The sequence below is a fragment of the Delphinapterus leucas genome, chromosome 10, assembly GCF_059928025.1.
Source record: "Delphinapterus leucas isolate spDelLeu-1000000601 "Yukka" chromosome 10, BTC_Dleu_Yukka2, whole genome shotgun sequence".
Taxonomy (NCBI): Eukaryota; Metazoa; Chordata; class Mammalia; order Artiodactyla; family Monodontidae; genus Delphinapterus; species Delphinapterus leucas.
This window is the reverse complement of record NC_143138.1, coordinates 97,696,512-97,714,919: the sequence shown is the minus strand read 5'-3', so window position 1 is coordinate 97,714,919 and position 18,408 is coordinate 97,696,512. Positions and strand designations below refer to the sequence as shown.

The 18,408-nt window shown below is 53.6% G+C and overlaps 1 protein-coding gene across 12 annotated transcripts; it reads right to left on the bottom strand.

Annotated features, from left to right (window-relative positions):
- Positions 1-1,322: 1,322 nt before the first annotated feature.
- On the bottom strand, positions 1,323-17,937 carry BRPF1 (bromodomain and PHD finger containing 1). Of its 12 annotated transcripts, none has more exons than XM_089919603.1 (14): positions 16,933-17,937; positions 15,807-15,902; positions 14,410-15,018; positions 9,533-10,492; positions 8,533-8,695; positions 7,874-8,005; positions 7,352-7,498; positions 6,259-6,568; positions 5,609-5,929; positions 5,003-5,287; positions 4,357-4,504; positions 3,423-3,780; positions 2,919-3,073; positions 1,323-2,186 (listed from the first exon to the last, which is right to left on the bottom strand). In XM_089919603.1, exons 3-14 carry the CDS (start codon positions 15,006-15,008, stop codon positions 2,003-2,005), a joined length of 3,762 nt encoding a protein of 1,253 aa, XP_089775729.1. In that variant the 5' UTR covers positions 15,009-15,018; positions 15,807-15,902; positions 16,933-17,937; the 3' UTR covers positions 1,323-2,002. The 12 variants fall into 12 exon arrangements, with proteins under 12 accessions (XP_089775729.1, XP_022420395.1, XP_022420394.1 ...); XM_022564687.3 differs by lacking the exon at positions 15,807-15,902 and having other exon boundaries at positions 3,423-3,541; positions 3,644-3,780; positions 5,609-5,926; positions 16,933-17,934; XM_022564686.3 differs by lacking the exon at positions 15,807-15,902 and having other exon boundaries at positions 3,423-3,541; positions 3,644-3,780; positions 16,933-17,933.
- Between the last annotated feature and the right edge of the window lie 471 nt (positions 17,938-18,408).

Below are 18,408 nucleotides of genomic sequence, written 5' to 3'. Positions count from 1 at the left end.
GCTCCCGGGGATTCTGCCTTCGCGCTCACCCGCTGAGCCGCTACCCTCCAAGGGCTTGTCCCTGAGCCTCGACGCTGTAGGCTTAGGCCTCCTCACAGACTTCCTCGTCAGAGGCCTGCCTCCTCGGACTGTCCCGCCGGGCACCGCCCGCTGGCTGCCACAGCTGCTCCCTCCGTCTAGGGCCTTCCTCCACAGCACTCCGTCAGCCCTGCCCAACGGGGCCTGGGTAGGCCTTCCTCGGGGACTGCGCCCAGCGGCCCAGAGAGGCCACAGGACCACCAAGTGTGTGGCCCCCCCCGGGCAGCCCCGGTGCCAGGGTCGGCTACCTGGCCCAGGAGAGATGTATCATGTAACTTCTTACCTTCTGGAGAAAGACACAAAAAGCAGGCCACAAGAACTGCCTCTGGGCGGTGATTCTTGGTTACTGTATCTGAGCCATTAGCCTTCAGATTCCTTAAGGGACAGACTGGCAGCTGATGTATCTCTGTGTCCCTCTTGCCACAGTTCCCAGCAGCGGGGGCTGTGAGCCTGGCAGCGTCTCAGTTCTGGGCTTCAGGAGTTACCAGGCCCTGGGGCAGCTGCTTCCTGTGCCTGTCTCCTCTGCAGGCACGACGGCCCACAGGTGCCTAGCGCTTAGAGGGCATTCGTTCCTCCAGTAAATGCTTAAATTGGAAGAGAAGGTGTCAAGGTGGGGAATGAAGAGTCCCTCCGCATTCCTGCTCAGGCCCCAGCTAAACAGGGAAAGAAGGGTCACACAGCTATAGTGACTCTGAAGCAGCACCCGGACCGTCTAACTGGCAAAGGACTCGAAGCATCTGCAGTTCACGAAGGAATGGCCGCGAGACTCTTCCCTTCCGGCCGTTCGGCAAACTGGTTGCAGAGCCAGCTTTGGAGGCAGGCTCTTGTTCAAATGCTAGCTCTGCGACTTCCTGGTTGTGGGAACTTTGGCAAGTTACTTAATTTGTCTAAACCTTGGTGTCTTTGTGGAGATAACTACCCTGTCATTAACGTTCCCCGTAGTTATTGCAAGGATTATACAAAACTGTGTATCTAAAGGTGCTTCAGCACAGGGTCTACCACTCAGTGAAGGACATGGGGAATGGGAGCTGTCATACTGGTGTTAGCCAAAGAGTTCGTCTGGGTTTTTCCGTAAGATGTTACAGAAAAACACGAATGAACTTTTCGGCCAACCCAATATTATCTTTGCTGTTGTCTTACAAATGCAGCAGGCACAGCAGCCAGCAACCACTTGGGCCCAATTATTTACCATCCCCGAGGAACACAGCCTCGCTTTTGCCCTGGCAGAAGGCAAGAACCAAGAATTCCAAACAGACCATTTATTTTCTAAGAATCAATATATTTTCTTCCTTTGAAATAAATACAAACCAGTTTGAAAGGTGGGGGAATCTATGGGAAGAAGGGAAGTGGGGACAGGCCCCAGTCTTTTTTTTAGTACCAAATGACTCTGGCGCGACCCGGAAACGCAGTTACAAATGAGAATAATTTAAATTCTCCACTATTTACAGTATTTACAACAGCAGGGGAGGGGGGTCACCTAGTGCCCCTCTTCCGGGCTGGACACACATCAATCTCACTGCTAGGCTGTGCAGATGCCAGCTCACCTCACCACCTCAGGGGCCTCAGGCCACTAGGCAGTTAGGGGTTCTCCTGGCATGAGTAGGCAGAGGTGGTTGGATGGCCTGTGTTACGCAGCGTCCTAAGCTTGGCCCACCAACTTGCGCTACAATGCCGTGAGGTCTCTGGAGCTTTCTGGCCTGTGGAACCTCCCCTCTCATTGCGCAGAGCCCCCATGGGCCCTTGGAGTGTTCTGTACAGTCCAGCTGCACTCAGGGCGGGAGGGACCTCCCCCACCCAGCTTCCCCTGAGACTGGCCCCAAGACCAGGAATGAGTCAGTGCAGAGGCCGGTGCCACTCCAGGACAGTGAGCAAAGGGGAGGAGAGAGGTGGCAGGGCACTGTAGGTTGGGTTGTGCTGGACAGTATCAGTCACTATCGCTGGTCTCACTGCTCTGCTCGCCCTGCACCTTGCTGCGGTGCTGCAGAGCCCTGTGGTAGGCGATCTGTACTGACTTGCGGATGTTGGATTTCCGGCCCTCCAGCATCTTCTCCTTGTCAAGGTCCTGGTTCACGCCCAGAGGAACCAGCTTAGTCCTGGGCAGCCACTGCCTGTAGGACGAGGTGAGAAGCGAGTAAGTCATCTCTTATCTCTGGGGGAGCAACAGGCACCAGCCTTCCTCACTTGTTCATTCCTTCAAAAACTCCTCCTGAGTGCCCCACTCTGGGCCAGGCTCTGGTGGGAATTAAAGAAACCAAGAGATGCAGTCCCTGCTCTCAAGGAACTGCTCACAGGCTAGTGATGAAAAGAGCCCAGACATCGGTCACAACGGGGTAATCATAGGGTAGTTATGGGCACAAAAAGGAGCCTTGACCTACCCTGAAATAGGTACCTTGTCCAGTGGGCTCCAGGCAGGCTTAAGTGACATTAAACATCCTCTGCAGACAATTAACAACCAGAGACCACACGTGTAAGTGTGACGGAACAGCGATTCAGAACCTGAATGATTAGGCCTGCTTTATCCCCATCTTGTCACCATGGAGGGAGAGGTGGGAAAAGTAAGTCTAGAAGCCACCTTAGTCTGGGTGGGGAGCCACCCCCACATTTGTCACAGTCACTCACGGTCCTTTGATTTCTAGCTACAGCTGTCTGTCAGCTGCTGCCCGCTCAGTCTCTCAGACTCTTGGTCGACACAACCCTTTTGCTCAAAGATCTAAGTCCCTCCCCCACTGATTTATGACAGCTCAGGCTGTCTGTTGCTGGAGTTCCCTGGCAACCTGCCCCGATACCGAGGGTTGCATCTGTGGCTATGAGTCACATCAAATGCTCCCCTCCTCCCTTACCAGGTTCGCTTGTTGTCAAAGAAGAGGACGAGGTAGAGATGCTCTCGGGCTTCCTGGGTCATCTGTTCCCCAAGTTTCAGCACCTCCAGTGGGGGCACAGGGATGGGAACCCCATGGTGGAACATACCTTCCCGGGGCATCTTTGGATCAATGATCTAAGGGTGTAATAAGACCTTGGTTTAGTTCAGTCTCCTCCTTCCCAAGGCTTACCCTATCCAAGAATTTGGAGACTACGTCTGAAGTGGGAACAGAAAAAGGTTACCACACTCCTAGGGCTGCAGTGCTGACCCTTGGCTTATTCCCATGCTGAACTATTTCAGAGCCCAAGGGGCAAAGGGAAGAAAAAGGGAGAGATGGAGAAACTAACCAGGGACCTCTAAGTGTCTATCTGCCAAAGACTCCTGTGGTCTGCAGCTCAGCAGAGAGTAGAAAAAGTCTGCTACTTTTGAGTCTGTGTTCTGGGGTTGGAAGACAAGGGATATGACAAGAAAAGTGGAAGCCTACCAGAGCTGGGTATGATGGATACCCTCGGCATTTGGCCCACACCAGGTCCAGAGCATCCAGTGGGGAGTCCTCATCCTCTGACAGCCAGCCAGCTCCCCGGCCCAGACTCTTCCTTACCACTTCACAGGAATGGGAGAGAGGGGGCGGATCAGCAGTCCGGGGTCTGGCAAGGCCCTGACACTGGGCCCCCAGAACCCCTGGCTTTGGGCAGGCGTACTTACTGCTGTGGCCCACGCCGCGGCCAGTGCCCACGGAGTAGGCCTCGTTCTCAGTGCCTGAGGTATCTTCACTGCTATCCTCTGGGAACGTGCCCCGAGAGAAGGAGGGCTTGCCCCGGCCTTGTTTTGAAGGCGTTGTGCTGTGGACAAAAGGGAAGCTCAACTCAAAGGAGGGGAAGAGTGGGGAATGGCATGGTGGGTATCCTCCCTTCTTTAAGCCCCTAGGGTCTAAGACGTTTGGAAAGCAGAGGCTACTTGAAGAATTTCAAACTCAAATGCCCTCAGGGACTTGGGGGTGATCTGACTGAAGTGGGCTGGACACAGCAGTAGTGCTGAATGCATGCGCCCGTCTTAAGTCAACAGTGGCCAGAACTGCCAGTCTGATTTTTACAGAGACTATAGAAACTGGGATTTTATATGCCACTTCCGAATCTTTTTTTTTTTTTTTTTAATACTATGCTGGCCAAACAAAATGTCTGCAGGCCAAATCCAGCCCACAAGGAACCAGTTTATGCCCTCTGTTCTAAACCATCAGCTTAACACAGGGTGGGCCCCTCTGTTTCATTATGGTGACAGTCTCATCTATTCCATTTATTTTGCAGAGAACCTTTGGTTTGAGCCATCTTAATCTAGGCTAAAATGGCTGCCACCCCACTCCCCATAGGGAAATCTAGAAGGCCATCCCGGAGGTGGGTCTTGATCCGGAGGACTGGTACCTGGTCCGGTCTGAGGCAGCGCTGCTGCTGCTACTGCTGCTGGACTCAGAGTCAGAGCTGCTCCGAGGAAGGCTGCAGTCATTACGATACACCAAGAAACTCTTCTTTACTGGCTGGTTTCCACCGCTGAAGCCGTTGGCTGGTAAGTCTTGGTTGGGGGGAGGGGGGAAGGGAAGGAATCAGTCAGGAAGATGTAGATCAGAGATCTACTGGGGGTAAGAGGGACTTAGAGCTTGGCTTTCACTTCTGTGCTGGAAAATTCCTCCAACCTTGGCCAGCAGAGCTAGCTCTGGGCAGTATCCACCACAGTTGGCCACAGCTCTGCCCCACCCCTTGCACTTCCCTTGGCAGTTACTGGCCTTAGGACACAAATGGCTTAAAGGAGATTCCCCAAGGAGGATAAGAAGAGAAAAGGTGAAGTGATACAATGGAGGAGTGGGGGGCCCTGGATGGGAATCTAGCTGGGTCAGCATCTCTGGGCTTCAGTTTCCCCATCTGTAAAATGAGGGAATTGAATTAAAGGATTCCTAAGGGCCCTTCTAGCTCTGATATATTATGGGCAAATGAAGGGATAGGTGGGAGTTATATTGGGAAGGATGGCAGCTTTGCTCACTCTACTGCGGGGCTGGGTGATGGTGAGGCTCACCCATTGGGGGGTCTTCTGTGGATTTATCACTGTCGCTGTCTGAACTCGAACTGGGCCGAGGGCTCCTACCCCGCTTGCGCTGACGCAGGGAGCCCATGATGGGGAGCTGGGGGGGCCCCACAGGACTGCCTCCGTGGCTGGGGGTCATCTGGCTCTCCCGGTTTTTGGGGGGCCGGCCCGGCCTCTTGGGCGGTCCAGCTGTCTTCGGGTTCTTTTTGGAGAACAGAACTGAGGTTCTCCTGCCCACCTCATGTGCGGGGGTTGAGGACATGTTGGGACCCAGGCCTGGAGCAGAGAAAGAGAGAAGGAGAGTTGGTGAGGGGCCTGATGTGGGAAGGGCATACGTCCAGGGTAGGCCCTGGGTATATAGGACCATAACTCCAGCTAGAGTAGGGGAGATAATCTGGGGGGCATGGAGTTGGGAACATTGTCTCTTATACAAATAGCCAGAGAGGCAGCTAAGAGGCCCTTGACTGGGGAATGAGGGAGAAAGTGCAGCTGGCTGTGCATGAGGGACCTCTGCGTGGGGCATGGCAGGCGCTGAGTGTGTGCTGCAGAGTCAAAGTCTGGCTGGCCTCGGGGTCCACCATGCTGCGGGGTTCAGACCTTTGCCTGTCTCCTGGCTGCTGCTCTCCTCGGCGGCACTGTCTGTCTGCCCGTCCTTGTCACAGGCTGCCGGGTGGGGTGTCAGGCTGCCCCGGCTGGAGGGGCCATGCCGCTCAGGCCCATCCCGTCCAGTTTCCCGCTGGTTGGCAAGCTTGCGCCGCAGTGCCGTCATCTCTTTCTTGATCATCTTTGCACGCCTTGAGCGGCCCACGCTCTGCTTACTGGCATTCACCTCATCCAGCCGCTCGAGCAACAGCTTCAGCTGCTCTTCCACCGGCAAGTGCTTCTGGTTCTCCAGCAGGACCAGCCGCTCTTCCTCTGCTGCCAGGGGTGGGAATAGGGAGGAAAGGGTCAGACTCAGCGCAGTCCTCTGGGCCCCGTGAACCTGGGCAGGCAACAAGAAACCCACTCTTCTCCCCCTCTGCTCCTCACCAGGAGCAGCTGTAAAACAGTAGCACCGAGATGTGCAATGGCAGGGACTGCTATCCATTCACCCAGTCTGGCTTCTTAGAGCGCATTCCTGGGGATAGCTTGCCACTGCTCAGCCTAGCTGCTTCCTGCCTACACAATGCCTGCTCCCAGGAGGGGACTTTGGAAAGCTGTTCATCCCTGGCATTGGCCTCTATGTGGAGGTGTGACTTATCACCCACCATCTTCGGTGTGGTGTGAGGCCTCGTCTCCAGCCAGGCTGTGGGGGATATGCATGCCCGTCTCAAAGTCAATGCCCATTTTTTCTGCCTGGCGCCGGGCCTGGCGGAGCACAGCACCACCCTGCTCACGGAGCCGCACTGCTGCCCGGTAGAAGATGGTATCCTTGGCATTATACTTGAGGCAGTTGCTGACGATGAGGTTGAAGTCCTCCTCAAAATCATCAAAGTTCAGGTAGCGGTAAGCCTCCAAGTTCTGCTTCATGGTGAAAAAGTCCATAGGCTTTTTGATGTGGTCTAGGTAGTCAGGTACCTGGGAGAACACGGTAGGTGTAGCTAAGTGGAGATACGTTCCTCATTCCCCCTGAACCCCTGTTCCTGATAACCTCCCTTGAAATGCATCCAGCAACCTCCTCCCACCACAGTTAGAGGCAGGCATTCAGCACAGGGGAAAAGAAAGCCGGATTCTAGTCTTGACTTTACTAGTCACAAGCTGTGTGACCTTGGCAAGCCTCTTAACCTCTCTGGGCCTTCTTTTCCTCACCTAGAAAACAGTAATGAAATTACAGCCAAATCTATCTCCTAGAGCCATATGACGCTTTAGTAAGAAAATGACTAGGGGAATCCTCTGGAAAAAAACACCACCTTGCATTCCTATAGCTCTTTTTACTTATCATTAAGACTTATAAGGAGGCTGCTGCCTCAGGCCTCTCATTTTATACCTTTTAGAGAGAAGAGTCTGCCAGTCAGGACCTAGGGCTTCAGAGATGGTTCTTTAGGTGCTGAGCCTTCTAAATTCTCCGTTCTAGGGTTCAGCACCCGGAAAGTGTCTTCCTGCCCTGGGATAATTCATTTGGCAGACTCAGTCCCTGCCTCTGGGGAAGGAGTGCAGATTGCCTCCCATTCTGGGCCCTTGGGATATGACAGGGACAAGACAGAGTCCAGGTGATGCATGTGGCTCCAGTTCATCCTGGAGCCCCAGAGCCACCAGCCCCTCTCTTCAAGGTCCCCTCCTAGTCCCTGGCCCAGACCTGCAGCGGGGGTCCATCTGGGAGAGGAACAGAAAGAAGGTGGAGTGAGGGGAAGGGATTCTTACTTCGTCCAATTCGGTTACCTCAGACAGAGGGACCGGCTCGCTGAAGATGTTGCCTGTGTCCTTCTCTTGGAGCTGCTCCAGGGTTTTTCGAAGGAGGATGAGGAAAGGGGTCAGCTGCATCTCCATGGCAATCTGCTGGACCTTGATCTGACACACATAAAGGCCCAATCAGCCAGGCCTAGGCCAGTCCCTTGGCAGACAGGTCTGAGGAGATGGTTGTAGCTGGTATGGGAACTCGCCTTCCTTCCCACCCCACACAGCTCGGTGTACTTGACTCCTCTGGACTTTCCCTTCCTTGAGCTCCCAGCACCAGCTACCTGCATCACATAATTTAGGATTCCGGTCACACTCTCCTGCGACATTCTGCTTCCGGTGGGCTTGAGAGCAAACTGAGCTCACGAGACCTGACTCCCGCATCAGCCCTGTTGCTTCCTGGACAGGTGACACATACTTGTCCATGTTTTCTGTTTTCCTGGGTCTGTTTTCTCTACTGTAAAAAAGAGTTGGCCCAGGAGCACTCACCGTCTCCCTTTTGAGTTTCTCCCGCTTGCGGATCAGCTCCACCAGCAGCCGGGCTCGCTCCAGGTCGTGCCGAAGCCGCTGCCAGGACTTGAGCTGTTCTTTGAGGGCCCAGTTCTTGTCTTCAGAATCTCTCTGAAGAGGCAAAAGAGGGATCAGGAAATGATGAGAGAGCCAGAGGGGACGAGAGCCCAGGAAACTTGGGTCAAGGGCAGGTAAAGCCAAAGGAGGGAGCAGTGATTTACTGGTAGGCTCACTAACTAACTGAAGTGGAAGCTCCTCAACCCACGTGGCCCCTAGGCCCAGCACGGAGTCGATGCTCAGTATATGCTTGCTGTGAACGAACAGATGAACACATAGGAAAAATGCGTTAAAAATCATCTGTAAGGATTTCATCCTGAGCTTGCTTTGAGGCCTAGTTTAAAGGAGGAAACAGCCCAAGCCCTCAGACACTGGAAACTACAGTCACAAATCTCTGTCCTTGGGGACTTCCCTGGCGGTCCAGTGGTTAAGACTCCACGCTTCCAAGGCAGGGGGTGCGGGTTCAATCCCTGGTCAGGGAACTAAGATCCCACATGCCGGGCGGTGCGGCCCCCCCAAAATCTCTGTCCTCGTGCCCCTGGCACTAGTTCCTAGAGCCCACAGGGAATCTGACACAGTACCCCAACTTGGTCACAGTTCCTCTGAGACTGCAGGTGTGTCTGCAGGCGACGCAGCAGTGGGACCCCATTCCGTGACTGCCTCTTTAGCGTCCAGTAGCTGTGCAGCCTCTGCATGAACTGGCTCTTCCTTTGGATGGTCAGGCGGTTAGTGATTTTACTGAGCCTGGGAAGCAGGAGAGCAAAGAGAAAAACCTCTTGGGCCCTGATTTTCTTAAGCAGAACAGTGGTCTCTGGCTAATGAGACTTTCTGAGTGGGGCTAAATAGGGAATAAATCTACTGTCAAAAAGGCCTATGACACTGGGCTAAGGCGAAGAAGAGCAAAGACAGCTGTCAATGGCAACTCAGCAGACAGGGAGCCAAGCTCCCAGCTCTAAGCCAGATCCATAATTCTGTTCACCAGTGGGTCGGGGAGCCTGCCCCTAACACTGCTCTTGGCACTGCAGCCCAGAGTGCTATTTGACCCTGGGATACCCAACTCAGACTGAGCCTGGGAAGGTTTTAAGATGAAGTACTACTGTACAGCAGTAAACTATAGGAAATCGACTATGTAGCGCAAGCGAGAGTAAAAAGTAACTGATGACTGTAGCCCTCATTTGGACTTATTTGTGGCAGCAACCGTTTCACGATTCCTAGAGCGTATCCATCCCCCTTCTTCATTCCATTCTCCCTTCAGAGTCGGACCATTTCTTCCACTGTGGCTGGTAGCTATTCCATCCTCTTTCTTCCTAACTTAAACCACCTCATCAAAACGGAAGGCAGTTTAAAACACGTTAGGTCTGCCAGATAAAAGCTGAAGTTTCTGTTTCCTAGTGTAAAAGCCAGGTGACCTGCTAGAGCTCATCTCTTTTGATATTAAAAACAAAACAAAAAAACCCCCAAAACTTCTATGTAGCTCCTGATAGGAAGAAGATACCCCAACCCTGTCACTCCACTCAGGGGGCTGTCAGTCTCCAACAGGGCTTCTTCCCTCAACAGCCTGTCCACCTGCTTCCCTCATACCTGTGTGGTGGGATGCAGGGCACAGACACCACAGGTGCTGCTGCCCGTTTCTCCGCCAAGATCTTCCGCGCCTTCTTCATCTTGATCCGGGACTTGGCCTTGGCCTTCTTGACCTTCTCTGAGCTCCAACTCTTACCCTCCTCCTCCTCCTCCTCCTCCTCCTCCTCCCCCTCGCTGTGGGACAGGGCAGGCAGGCGGCGTGCTGAACCTGGAGGCGTATGGATGTCGCAGTAGGCAGTCTTGCGGACACTGAAGGAGGTGCCATTGGCACCCGTCTCCCGCACAGGCTCCATCTTCATGTAAAGGCCAGCCTGCTGGGCACACGTCACATGGAAGGCTGTGTAGCAGTTGGCCTTGTGGCACTGGATGCAGGCCCCTGAGCCCCTCTGTTTGCAAATGTAGCAGGTCAGCTTCCAGCGAGCTGGCGGGATGTGCTCGATGCTGTCGATAGGCTCCAGGAAGACCGTGTTGGCGAAGCAGACCTCAGGGATCCATAGGGCACACACCACATGGGCCCAGCGCCCATCATCTGTCTGCTTGAAGGCACCACCCTTGTTGGGGCACAGGGCGCAGTCCACAGCACGGGAGGGTGACTGTAGGCAGCGGCGGCACAGCCACTGGCCCTCAGGGATGTAGGGGACACCGTAGCACTCCTGGTGCACAGCCAGGTTGCACATGTCACAGAAGAGGATGACATTGCTGTTCTGGCACTCACCATCATTGCAGATACAGCACACTGCATCCTCATCCACGAGCGCATTGGGGTCGCCTTTATTGTGGCTCTCAAAGTAGGACTCTTTCTCCAGCCGGTCCATTAAGTACTCAAAGATTTCCTGCGGTATGGGACTCACACCCTCCGTCTTCCGCCGCTCGTTCATGATATCCAGCCAGATGTAGTCCTCCTCATCCATGTCATACTCTACTTCCTCATCGAGCTCTTCCGCCGACTTCTCGATGTACCTGCAGTGCACATAGGCAGCTCAGCACCAGAAGGTTGAGATTTCCCTCCTTTAAAGACCATGGGTTATATCTGCAGAGTACTCACCCTTTTCTAGGCCTGTGCCTTTACGTCTGTGTTGTCTATTCTCACCTTTACCCCAGGCACTCTAAGTCCTATAATCATTCTTATTTTGCAGAAAAGGAAAACTTACATTTGGGGAGGTTAATTCACCTGCCCTGGTCCTCTTGTGAGAAAGTGGCAGAGCTGGGATATGAACCCAACCATGCTGATTTCAAAGCTCATGTCCTAGCTGCTACACTGCCTCCTTTGAGGTGCAGAGGCTCAGCCAGACTCCTGAAGGATGGGGCAGCTAGGACCCATCATTGGGGTGGTCTGGGTGATGATACAAGGAGTCAGAGGAAGGAAGGTCCTCAGTTTTCATTTGCAAATCATACATAAGTTGTTTTAGCACCAACTGGCTATGTCCTGAATGCAGCTGCTGTAGGTCTTCTGTTAGCTGGTACCAGCATCAGCTCAGGGCTCCCTCAAACTCTAGGTACTCTTTACTCTCTGGATAACCTTGGGAAATAACAGTCAGAATAGCTAAGATTTACTGAGCATTTACTATAAGCTAGGCATTGTGCTAAGTTATCACATTTATTTTCCCCATAGCCATAGGGTCAATGTTTTTATTGCCCTCACTTTATAGATGAGGAAACTGGAAGCTTTGAGAAGTTAATTAACTGCCCAACACCGTTAGTTCACACAACCAGGAAGTGGCAGAGTGAGGATTCAAACTCCACTTCACAGCACTCAGTGGGCCAGCAGGACTGCAGCTAAGGATTGCTCCAGGTGCCTGGGATACAAAGTAGGCTCCCCACCCCCTTGCCATGCACACTCTAGGTGGCCTGACCCTGGTGTTGTAAAGCTACAGGGAGCTACAACGGAAAGAACAGGGCTTTTTGCCCTCTAACAAACCTGGATTTACATCCTGGCTCTGTTACTTTGTGGCATTCAGGACATCACTGCCCTTTTCTGAACCTCAGTCTTATTTTTATTTATTTATTTTTTTTTGTGGTACGCGGGCCTCTCACTGTTGTGGCCTCTCCCGTTGCGGAGCACAGGCTCTGGACGTGCAGGCTCAGCGGCCATGGCTCACGGGCCCAGCCACTCCGCGGCATGTGGGATCTTCCTGGACCGGGGCACGAACCCGTGTCCCCTGCATCGGCAGGCGGACTCTCCACCACTGCGCCACCAGGGAAGCCCTGAACCTCAGTTTTATTGATGACAGAATGAGAAACAAATGGGCAAAATCAGGTGGCACACAGCAGGCCCTAGATAAATGTTAGTTCCCATGCCTCCCCTCTCCTCTCCACAAGGGAAATGTGGCTCTGGGGGCTACAGCAGGCCAGGCAAGCACAGGTTCCGGAGCCATGCTCTGGATGACAGCAGGCGAGTAAGCTGATCTCTCTGGGCCTTGGTTTCCACACCTGTAGAATGGTGATGCTAACTTGAACCTATTTCATACAGCTGTTGTGAACATTAAATGAGTTACTACAGGTAAAGGGCTTAGAACAGTAGCTGGCACGGAGCAAGTACTCCATAAATGTTAGCTTTATTATTAGTTTTTGTATAGATCTGCCCCACCCTGTCTTGCGTTATAACTGTTTTTGTGTCTTAACTCCTCCACTATTAGATAAGAGGCAAGAACCATGTCTGATTCACCACACAGAAATAGGTGCTCAGTGTTGCTCGTTTGAAAGACATTTAGGGGGTGGAAGGGAGGACAGACTAAAATACTGTGTCTATCAGAAGCAACTTCTTCCTTAGCCCTTTACCTCTTCCCCAAGGTGAATGCAATGTCCTCATCCTTGAAAAAGGGTGTGGCTCAGGGCTAGTGTGAAACATCTGGTCCCTTCCAGGCCTTGGCACCAGCTCTCAACCTTTTCTCTGCCACGACACACGTGACATTATGTGATGGTGCATAACACACTCCCACTGTGCACCAAGATTACAGGGTGTGGCGCAGATAAGGTAGGCTGCATGTCACGTACAATTCCTGACACAGCAGCTGACACTCCCCCTCAAGAAAGCATACCAGATATGAGCAAGGCAAGTGGTGTTATTAGAGGGATGACCTCAAATCTTCTTACATTTATATAAAAAGTAAATCATTTCCAAAAGAGGCAGTTCTGCTAACAGTAGTAACAAATTACATGCAACACACCTCCCAACTGATTGCAGTGCACCAGCTGAGAGCTGCTGCGTGGAGAACAGATCTGATTCCCCCGAGGAAAGAGTGAATCTGAGTGGAGGGATGAAGAAAAGGAGCAGAGGAGCTGGGCTGGGCTGCTTACTGGAGCCAAGAGCACTGAAGAGCCATTAGGAGAGACGGCAGGCCCAGAGAGGGGTCTGTGTGTTGGGAGGTGGGCATGGCAGTCAGTACTAACAGACAAGAGAGGCAGTGGAAAGCCAGAGGGAAACGGAGCTGGGCTGAACAGATGAAAGGATGGAAGAGAGGAAGAAGACACTGGCTAGCATGTGAACAGCGGTGAGAGGAGAGTGACACATTGGGCCAAATTACTTGAGTTCCCAAAGATTTGCTTTTAAAAAACTGAGATTTAGTATAACATCACATGGGTTGCCCTTCTGGTAAAAACTACCTTTCATATAAAAACCTTTACAACAAGTCCTTGTCAGAGATCAGGCTTTCTGATTAGCTGACACCAAAGATGGCTCCTTAACTAACTCACCCAAATGCCCTCTTCGACTTAGATGCCAAGACTCTAAGAAATTTTACACTTGGTTTTTATTCCATCCTTCAGCTAGGGTTTCTGTATGTAGTTCCACCACCACACTTCCCCACTCCTTCATTTTTTTACCTCAAGTTAAAGGAATTTAGCCTTATGCCTGTGACTTTTTAAAAATATTAATTTATTTATTTATTTATTTATTTTTGGTGCATTGGGTCTTTGTTGCTGCACGCGGGCTTCTCACTGCGGTGGCCCCTCCTGTCACGGAGCATGGGCTCCAGGCACACAGGCCTCAGCAGTCGTGGCTTGCAGGCTCTAGAGCACAGGCTCAGTAGTTGTGGCGCACGGGCTTAGCTGCTCCACGGCATGTGGGATCTTCCCGGACCAGGGCTCGAACCCGTGTCCCCTGCGTTGGCAGGTGGATTCCCAACCACTGCGTCACCAGGGAAGCCCTATGCCTGTGACTTTATTAGGAGCCACTGTGACTAATTTTTGGAAGGAAGTGGGGTACTAAGAAACAGTTAAATGAAACAAATAAAAGGGTCCTTGGAGGAGTACAAAACATAGGCGATGAAAATACTGCTTACGCAGGCTAAAGGATGGGTGACAGTAACAGAACAAGTAATGGGAAAATTACTTCTTTAGATTTACAAACTGATTTTATAACCTTATGAAATCATTGTCCCTAGTCTTGTACCTTTAGGCTACCAGAGGAATATTATACCTACTCTGCAGATGGGGTCACTGCAACACCAAAAGCTGGATGCCTTTCCCAAGATCACAGAGTGATGGAGTAGTAAGAGTCAGGAACAAAAAATGGGACCTTTTGATACTGTGGAAATAGTGCAGCTTTGGAGTCAGAGGGTTTGTCAGCTATCTACTGACATGTGACTTCTTGGTCCTTTTTCTGGACCGTGGTTTCCTCATCTGTGAAATCAGAACAATACCTACCTGAGTGAGTTGTGAGAATAAAATAATGGAATGGCTATAAGGCAGCCAGTGCAGGGCCTGGCATGTGGCAGTGGAGACGAAGTGCCATCATCATTAGCTGAGGCACTTTTATGCCTTGGCAGGACCAGTGTGCTTCTGCTATGCTTTACCCCTGCCACTTCCTATCACCTATCTTTGACTCCTGAGCCCTGCTTGACCAGTTTTCCAGAGTTGGGAGGTGGAGGCGGCCTTACCGGTAATAGGAAGTTGGCCGGGGCGGGGCATCAGGGGTATCCTGCTCCAACTCCCGGTATACCACCTCTGGCAGCTTGGGAGTGGTGCTTGCAGAAGCATTGTGGTGATGGTGATGGTTGGAGTCCTTGCGCTTCTCCTTGTTCTTATGCTTGCCTGACTTGGGAGTAGCAGCCGGTGTCTCAGTGTTCTCCTTATTGCTGCCGTTCTCAGGAGCCTCCTCAGGGGCCTCCTCATCTTCTGACACCACATCCAGGTTGTCAAAGATGCTGATGCGGTGGACGCGGCCGTGCAGGTCCACCTCCACCATGCGCTGGGCCTGTGCGTAACTCATCACCTCACGGCTGGGCGACTGGGATACCTCTGAGGGGGTGGGTGACTGCTTGTTGGCTGGGCGTGACTGGCGCCCCTTCTTCTTGTGCTTTCGGAGTGGAGTCTGCTGTGGGGGCGGTGGGTTGTCATGGTCATAGTGGTACAGGTGGTACTCAATACCACTGTAACTCTTGTAGACCTTGCGGCAGGTCTCCACAGGGCACTCATACGGTGGCTTAGTTGCCCGCAAGTTGTGGCAGAAAGTCTTCACGTCAAAGTCCACCCCCATGCTGTCACATCTAGAATGTACAGATCAGTTAGCACAGGCCGAGGGAAGAGTTCCTGGCCACCCACCCCACTCTCTCCAGCCCTCCCTCTCCCCAAGGGTCCTGGCCAGCCAACCTCTACAGCAGCTCCAAATGCCCCCTCCTCCATAACAAGGCCATAGTCTCGGCCTTATCACCTCTTGCCTGATCATCCTGCTCTATGTCTCAGTTCTTCTAGCCTAATCTCACACAATGTGTCCAGAACGATCTTTCTACCAAGTAGAAACGATCATGTTAGTCTCTTGATTAAAAGCATTCTCCTGATGTTCCCCACTTACTTCAGGATAATATCCAAATTCCTTATGATGATATTCAAGGTGCTCCTTTCACTGTGTGGCCTTAGTCCTCCTTTCTAGATTCTTTTCACCAGTTACAGCTGTATTTCTGTCTAACCAGGACAACTTGCCAGTCCCTGAATGTTACAACCTCTCATTCCTGCAAGATGATCTCTATTTAGAATGCCTTCCAACCTCCCTGATTAGTGAGCTCCCACTCATTCTTCAAAACATGGCTCGAATGTCACTCCTGTTATGCTTCTTTGTCTCTCCCATGGAGAGCTGTGTTTCCCCAGCATTTCATCCTCACCTCCACCATGGCATTCACCACACTGGAAGTTCTCTGTCTCCTCCCGTTAGACTGGGAGCTGTGCAGTGCAGACGCCAGAGCCTACCCACCTCTGTATCCCCAGTACCTGGCATGTAGTGTTGTTTTGGCCAATGAATAAATAATCTGTTGAATGAATAGCTAAATGAGGGGATCACCAGTTCTGGAGATGAGATGGATGAAGGCTAGTGTCAGCCCATGCAGAAGCTTGAACAGGTAGCCAATGATTTGGTCCTGGACTCCAGCAGAAATCACTGGGTTACAGAAAGAATTAGTTAATTTCTGAGGCCTTTACGGTAAGCCTATGCCCTGGCCCTGGGAGTGGCACCAGGCCCTAAGGGTACAAACAGGAACATGACAATCCAGGCACACTCAGCTCCATGCTGGTCCTCAGAGCCCTCCCTTCCTCCTCTCCAGTGTTCCTGGGTGAGTGGAGACAGCAGACGGCACCAGCCCCCAGGAAGCCCAGCTTGGTCAGAGAGACTGCCCCAATTTCTCCAGGCCTAGCTGAGTGCAACAATTTAACTGTGGTCTTGGCACCATTCCAAGCAAAGCCACCCTGAGCTCCCTGATTAATAACGGTCCTTGTTGGCTCCTCTCCTGCGACTTAACAAAGCTAGTGAGCTGCTCCAGTCTCTCTGTCAAAGCCCCAGATTGTCATATCAGTAGAACTACTCCTTAAACTCGCCCCTACTTCCTACCTGCACCTGTCTTTAAACAAACCAATCAGAAGCACAAACAAACTCTCCTCTTTCTATGATGAGTCCCTGGTGAACGCTGCAGCTCTGCTGCCCCGGCTGGCTCCCTAATCAGCACAGAAACCCCCAGCAAACGTCCCGCTGGGACTCAGAAACAGAAGCACAGAGGAGAGACAAGGCAACTTAGACCCGAAAGCCCGTGGGCAGGGCCCCAGCCCGGGGGTATGGCGGCGGCATCTGCCCCAGGCGCTCCGAGGGCTGGAGGAAGTAGGGGGCGGAGGCCAGAGGGATTAGGCCGGGCCGGGCGGTGCCCGCAGCCCTCTCCCGGATGCGGCTACGTTTCCCCTTTGTCGAAGTGTAAAATGTTAAACAAGGCTCTTCTCCTGCCATTGGCCCAGGCAGCCCCAGGCAACCCCGAAGGATACAGTGTTGCCTGGAATGCAGGCTGTGAGCGAATGCACTGTCAGTTCTCCGGGCTGGAGTGGCCCGAGGGTACTCGGGCTGGGCAGCTCAGTGCGCGCCCCAGTAAAGTAGCCTACCCCTTCCCGGCTGGCCACTCCCGCCCTGGTCCCTGGCCCGCACTCACCGGCCACCTCGAGTCCGGGCTCATTGCCGAGGGCGCCCGCCGGGGCTCCGACCCCACTAGGGGAGGCCGGCGGGGAAAGACGGGCCGGGGATGGGGAGTCCCAATTCCGGAGACTGCAGACCTCGCCACCCCGACCCCCTGCCGCCCCACGCTCTGGCCCGGCTCCCTGGGATTCCCGCGCTGACCCCTGCCGCTCCCAGTCCCGCCGGCGCCCCGGTCTCTCAATTGCGGCGGCCGCCGCCCCTTTCGAAAGCCCCTAGGTTGCCCGGTCTCGGGACCCAGCACCGTCGGAACAATGGAGGCTCCCGGAGGCAGCGCGGGGACGGCGGCGGCGGAGACGGTGGCGGCAAAGGCAGTGGCAGCGGCGGCGGCAGCAGCAGCGGCGACGGCGTCTGCGCAGGGTAAACGCGACGCCGCAACGCTGCCGAGCTGCACTTTCGCCACACATCCCCGCCCGCCCGCTGAGGCTCGAGAGGCCATTCTCTGGGATTCGGAAGTGCCCCTGGACACCCTACATGTCTTTTCTAGCACCTCCATCTTAGAGCTGAGTTTCTAGAGTCTGAAGTTGCGGTACTCGGGACCCGGAGTGGTGGGGCCGTTTGTAGCGAATCTGCGAACACGTACGGTGAGCGCGGACTGGGCGTGAGGAGCCCGCCCTTCTCCCTTCCCCCTCTGCCTGTCTCCCCCCCTCCTCCTTCTCTCCCTCCTGCTGGCGCCGCGGCTGCGGTAGGGACCTGGCCTTGGTCTCGGAGGAAGGCGGCGAGGCGGGGCGGGAGCCACGGGGCGGGACTGGGGGCAGGGCCAAGAGCAAGAGGGACGCGGACTGGAGCCTAAGGGAGACCCGAAGTTATAGGTAGGGGCGGGGCGGGGCTGGAAGAGAATAAACCAGTCTACGGGGCGGGGTTTGCAGAGAGTGGGCGGGGCCATCTGTAAAGCAGACCCCCAGTAAGGAGAACAGGGGCTGAACGGGGGGTGAAGCGTGGGACTAAACAGAAAAGTGGGCCTCAGAAAAGAAAGGGCGGGGCTTTGGGTGGGCCTGGAACTTGGAGATGGGCTAGGGGGAAAGGATATAGCTGAGAAAAACGTTGTGAGGCTGAAGGTAAACGGTGGGGCTTAGGAAAAGGTAAAGGGGCAGGGCTGGAGAAAAAGGTGTGAATCTGAAAGTAGCTGCCTGATTGGGGGTGGTGCAGAAGGCTGGTGGGGCGTGAAAGGGGTTGTGTAAGGTAAAATGAGATTCAGATGCTGGAACCCTGTAGGTAGGCGGGGAAATGCTTCATGGCTACGGGTTGCCGGTTGGAAGATAGTGTCAAAACAGAGCTGCGGGCTTCCCTGGTGGCACAGTGGTTGAGAGTCCGCCTGCCGATGCAGGGGACACGGGTTCGCGCCCCGGTCCGGGAAGATCCCACATGCCGCGGAGCGGCTGGGCCCGTGAACCATGGCCGCTGAGCCTGCGCGTCCGGAGCCTGTGCTCCGCAA